The sequence below is a fragment of the Scyliorhinus torazame genome, chromosome 2 (genome assembly GCF_047496885.1).
Source record: "Scyliorhinus torazame isolate Kashiwa2021f chromosome 2, sScyTor2.1, whole genome shotgun sequence".
NCBI lineage: Eukaryota > Metazoa > Chordata > Chondrichthyes > Carcharhiniformes > Scyliorhinidae > Scyliorhinus > Scyliorhinus torazame.
The window spans coordinates 170,138,244-170,143,907 of NC_092708.1; the positions used below are offsets into that span (position 1 = coordinate 170,138,244).

At 40.9% G+C, this 5,664-nt stretch overlaps 1 protein-coding gene across 1 annotated transcript; it reads right to left on the reverse strand.

Moving 5' to 3' along the window:
• Positions 1–467: 467 nt before the first annotated feature.
• On the reverse strand, positions 468–5,076 carry LOC140393351 (gamma-crystallin S-1-like). Its single transcript, XM_072479715.1, has 3 exons — positions 4,995–5,076; positions 4,669–4,911; positions 468–909 (listed from the first exon to the last, which is right to left on the reverse strand). The coding sequence occupies exons 1-3, from the start codon at positions 5,001–5,003 to the stop codon at positions 634–636; spliced, it is 528 nt and encodes a 175-aa protein (XP_072335816.1). The 5' UTR covers positions 5,004–5,076; the 3' UTR covers positions 468–633.
• Positions 5,077–5,664: the final 588 nt, after the last annotated feature.

A 5,664-nucleotide genomic window follows, 5' to 3' on the forward strand; every position in this document is an offset into this window, starting at 1 on the left:
TTCACGTGGAGGTAATGCAGCACAATTGATGGAGGGTATCCTCGATACAGGACATCGTGTCCACAAAGACTGTGCATTGGAGTTGTCCTTCCTACCAACACTAACATGGGCACATGCATCTGTGATTGATAGATGACAATCTATCAATCACACAATAGGTAAGTTTGCCCTAATATTTGGTTCATTCACCAGGTGTCAAGGCCCAACCTGACAGATATGTTCTTCAGGCCTCCGCAAGTGGTATTAGTTAAAAATCAGAAATTAAAGCTCTACGGAAAGGAATGGAATGTAATTGAATGATAGTTTTTAAAAATGGGGCCTCACAATTTCTTTACTTGTTGCTTTCATGATACATCACAGCACCTTGCCACAGCACCTTGCCACAGCACCTTGCATGAAATTGTTAGCGCTCATCCTTCTGGACAGATGTCTGAATGAATAATCAAAATAATGAAAATTAACATCTGTTCTCGTGTATTTGCTTCTTTTTATTATGATCAGAATTTATTTCTCCATAATTATCACCTCATGATCAAAAAATATCATAATCATAATCAAATCAGCTGTGCTGATAGAACATTTATTATGTTTCAGAATATTTTAGCAAGGCAAAATCCAGTTTTCAACAAGCGATTAGAAATCCCTCATGCGTCTGAAAGATCCGATAGTTGAGTTGAAGCCGCCCCAGTCACTGTATCTCCTGTATTCACCGGGTCTCATGAAGTACTGTCGGCCTCTGTAGTTGGGATGTTCATAGAAGGTCCAGTAACCATCCATCACATGGCAGGAGTGGATGTCACGGTAACGGAAACGATCGTAGACAGATGGACAGTCATCCATGAATTCCATCATCTGTCCTCCAAAGTCAGGCCTCTCGTAAATCTTCATTCTGTAGTTTCCACCTCGGTACTGTAATCAGATAGATCAGTAGATTAGTAAGAGAGGATCTTAAACCGGAAGATGTAGATGTAGAATACGTTAGGGTGGAACTAAGAAACAGCAAGTGGGAGCAAACATTGGTGGGAGTTATCTATTGGCCACCAAACAATAGTCGTAATGTGGGGCACAGTATAAATCAGGAAATTAGAGTTGCATGTAACAGGGGTAATACAGTAATCATGGGGTATTTCAATTTACATGTAGAGTGAGTTAATCTAATTAGCAAACATGCTGTGGAGGATGAATTAGTGGAATGTATGCAAGATGGTTTTCCAGAACAGTCTGTTGAGGAACAATCTAGGGATGGGCTATTATAGATCTAGTTTTGTGCAATGAGAAAGGGCTAATTAATAATCTTGTTGCAAAGGATTCTTTAAGGAAGAGTGACCATTACATGAGGGAATTTTGCAGGAAGTTTGAAAGCGATATAGTTCAATTTGAAACTAATGTCTTAAATGTAAACAAAGAAAACTGCGAATGTACGAGGGGCAAGTTGCCTATGGTACATCGGGAAACTGTATTTAAAAGGTCTGATGGTAGACATGCAATGGATGGCATTTAATGAATTAATGCATGTTTGACAACAAATTTACACCACTTTGAAGCACAAAACCCAACAGTTAAAGTGAGCCAACTGTGACTAATCAAAGAAGTTAAAGATGTTATTGGATCAAAGGAAGAGGTTTATAAAATTGCCCCCCAAAATGTAGAAAGCCTGAGGATTGGGAGTTTTTAAGAATTCAATAGAGGAGTACCAAGAAAAAGAAAATACAATGAGAATATACAAGCGAGACCATTGAAATGAACTGGAAATCCTTCTTTAGGTTTGTAAATAGGAAAAGATTAGCAAAGACAAATGTAGGCCCACTATTGGCAGAGACTGGAGAATTTGTAATGGAAAGTACGCAAATGGCAAAGAAACCTAAACAAATATTTGTTTATGCATCACTAGAGTAGATACAACAATCCTCCCAGAAATGCCAGCGAATCAAGAGACTAGCAGGAAAGAGAAACTGTTTCTCCTGGCTGGAGGGGTGGTAGCTGGCGTGAAGGCGGCCGTTGGGAAAGGGTGGGGGGGATGGGGGTGGGGGGTGGGGGGGGGGGGGGGCGGGGGGGAGGGGGGTTGGGGAAGAGTTTAGAACCAGGGGACACAGTCTCAAAATAAGAGTTAGGTTATTTAGCTCTGAGACGAGGAGGAATTTCTTCACTCAGAGGGTGATGAATCGTTAGAATTTTCTACCCCAGAGGGCTGTGGAGGCAGAGTCAGAGTATGTTCATGACTGAGATTGATACATTTAAACATATAAAGAGATATAGGGATAGTGCAGGAAAATGGTTTTGAGGTACATCAGCAATGATCTAACTGAATGGTGGAGCAGGCTTGAGGGGCCGAATAGCCTACTCCTGCTCTTATTTCCTATATTCCTCATAGAAAGTAATCAAACATTTTACAGACAGGTATAAATATATCTATTCAACACTCAAAAGATTATTGCAAAGAGGTTGATTTTGTTATCAGGAAACCCACAGCAGCTTTGGTGAAAATTCTGTGTCAAAACATGAGCCAACCTTGTCTGTTAATGTTTTTGTTTTGCTATCCGATATCCAGCACTATATTACCAAATATTCAATAAAAGCTATTCCTGATAAAAGTTATGAACTGCTGGGTTTGGATTGAAGTCTCACTCTAGGCTGCCCTGGTTGAATGGAAATGAGAATTCAATCTCTGAATACTGATTTGGCATTCAGTGGGGTATATACATTTGCTGGGAACATGGGAACAGGAATGGGCCCTTTAACCCCTTGAGCCTTATGAAAGCTCAGGAGGGCAGCAAGGTGGCGCAGTGGGTTAGCCCTGCTGCCTCATGGCGCCGATGTCCCAGGTTCGATCCGGCTCTGAGTCACTGTCCGTGTGGAGTTTGCACATTCTCCCCCTGTTTGCGTGGGTTTCGCCCCCACAACCCAAAGATGTGCAGGCTAGGTGGATTGGCCACACTAAATTGCCCCATAATTGGAAAAAATTAATTGGGTACTCTAAATTAAAAAAAAAAAATAGAAAAAATAAAAGCTCAGGAGACCCGAGAAGGTGATTCAAAATGGAGGGTTGTTGCCAACCAAAGGAAAAGGCCACAATGCAGCGTACAGCACGTAGGTCACAACCGTGGCTACCGATTATGTTGGTCCCAATCTGGGAAGGCTTTTAAGGGTCGATTCCATGACCTCCAGCTGATAGGCCTCTGTCCATCAGTGGCGAGGGCTCACATTCCCATGAGACCCATATGCAGATCACTCGGGTCATCCCCGTGGATCTCATGAGAGTTATAACAATCCTGTTTCACAATTCAATATGCTGATCTCTGACCTAACTCCATATGCATTCCTTTACAACATATCCTTTAATAACTTTGGTCAACAAAATTAACAATCTAGCTAGCATTCATTGCCTTCTGCAGAGAGAGTTCCAAACTTCTACTACTCTCTGCATGGGGAAGCGCTTCTTAATTTTACTCCCAAAATGTTCAGCTCTTCTTCGCACAATGTCACCTAAACATCCCTACCCACCAGAAATAGATATTCTCCACTTATTGTATCTGTTCCTCAGGCACGGTATGCCAATTCCTCCTAGACAGTCTCCCAGCCATAGTCAGGGTGATGATACAGTCACGTAAAGGATGTGTTCATTACAAAAGCAATCCAAAGTATCCCCTGCTGATGCACCAACAGTGCAAGGTAGGGTTACGTCATGTGCTAATGGACAAGAAAGCTATTACTTACTGTGGTAATCCAGGAAACACAAAGGTAAAGGTTGAATCAAATTTATTTTAACTCACAAGTAAAGCCGCACCCGCGGCATAAAACACCAGTGTCCCAGCCCGGGAGTAACAGGAACGCCTAGTCAGGGTCTTGAACAGTACTTAAAACGCTCGATAATGAGTCCCAGTTGGACGGGCTTCCACCTTGTACTCAACAGGCCCCACAGCGAGATCAATGAGTGATATCTCATATACACTTGTGAGGGTTACCAACTTTGAAACCCAACTCTCAATTATGAATCAATTATGCATTTTCATCTGTTATTTCTGTCAATATTTTCCTAAGAAATCACTTTGATTACCCTTGGGTACATCAATTGGAAAGGAATGGAAAAAAGTCTGGGGACTTTTTCTGTGCTCTGCTTCCTGATGGAGTTATTCAACAAGTGTCGTTGGCCATATCTATAAATATGTTTGTCGCTGCACTAATTCAAACTATAATTCTCCCAACTCTCGAGCGCTTTCTTTATTAGCACTTCTTTCCTTTCCAAACACTGGGAATTTATTCAGCGATTGAACAGATTTATCAGTACAACTTCTGTGGTAGATTAATGGAAATCCAACCTTCAAAGCCAGTGGTGTATTCAGCACTTCTGGGATTTTCAAATTTTACTCTGAAATCTAAATTGTAAACTGCAATTGTTGACCTACGCTGTAACATTCAGGATTTTCATTAGGGATCAATCAGGACAGAGCTGAGGAAAATCCTGAATGTTACAGCGTAGGCCAACAATTGCAGTTTACAATTTAGACTTCAGATTAATATTTGTATTAATCATTAAGGAAATACATTAAAGGAAAGTGGAAATAGGAAACCGTCGGATTTTTTGATTTATTAAAGAAATCGATAAACAGAGAATTACAATATAAATCAGTTGACGAGTTCATTAATGCCGATCAAGACTGTATTACTCACGTGTGGGTAAGAGCGACATGACCTGATGTTGTCATTGAATCCCATCCAGCGCTGGTAGTCAGGATATTCTCCCCTGCTCAGAACGTACTGGTATCCCATGTAATTGGGTTTCTCATACATCACCCACCAGTCACTCTCAACACGGATGGAGTTACAGCGGCTGAAGTAAGGGGACAGGTCAGCACAGTCACTACTGCACTCATAGTGCCGACCCTGGAAGTTCCTGTCCTCATAAAAGATGACCTGTGAGGAAAGAAGATAAAATGAAACACTTGTATTTTCCAACTAATTGTTGAGACGGTGAAAAATATGAGAGTTAACCTTACCTTTCCCATTTTGAGCTCACAGTTGGAAAGCAAGAGACTGACACATTATTGCTCTGAGTGCTCAGTATTTATATGTTTGAGAGGCCATTGCAGAGGTGACCTTTGTTATTTCAAACAATCTCAGGCACACATCATCAAAAACAGACCGAGAATTGAAATGTGTCACAGAATACACCATTATTCAGATTGCGATTGGTTCTTCTTGTTATGCTTTCATGTCATTTTGATTGTCCTGTAGTTAAAAAGGAAAACAAAGAATGAGACTACAGCTATTCTCAATGTGGAACAGACAAAGACTTTCAACTGTGAACTCTGCAGTGTTGATATAAACTGGACATCATTGTTTGTTTATTATTTATTCTGCTTACAGGTATAAAATAGGTGAATGATTGTCACTTTGACAAAGCTTTACATCTATACAAATACTTTGATGTTTTGGGGCTGCATAATCAGCAGACTATTACATTGGAACTGATCACCACCTCTTTCAAACTCTCCACTCGCTTTGTTTGTTAATGCTGCTTAACTGTTCCAATGCACTCAAGCCTGGCCTCCCAGGTTCCACTCGGAAACTTCAACTCTTCTAAATTCCTAACTCACAGCAAGTTCTGTTCACCCATCAAAGGGTTAAATGGCCTACTTCTGCCCCTACATCTTATGGTTTATAATC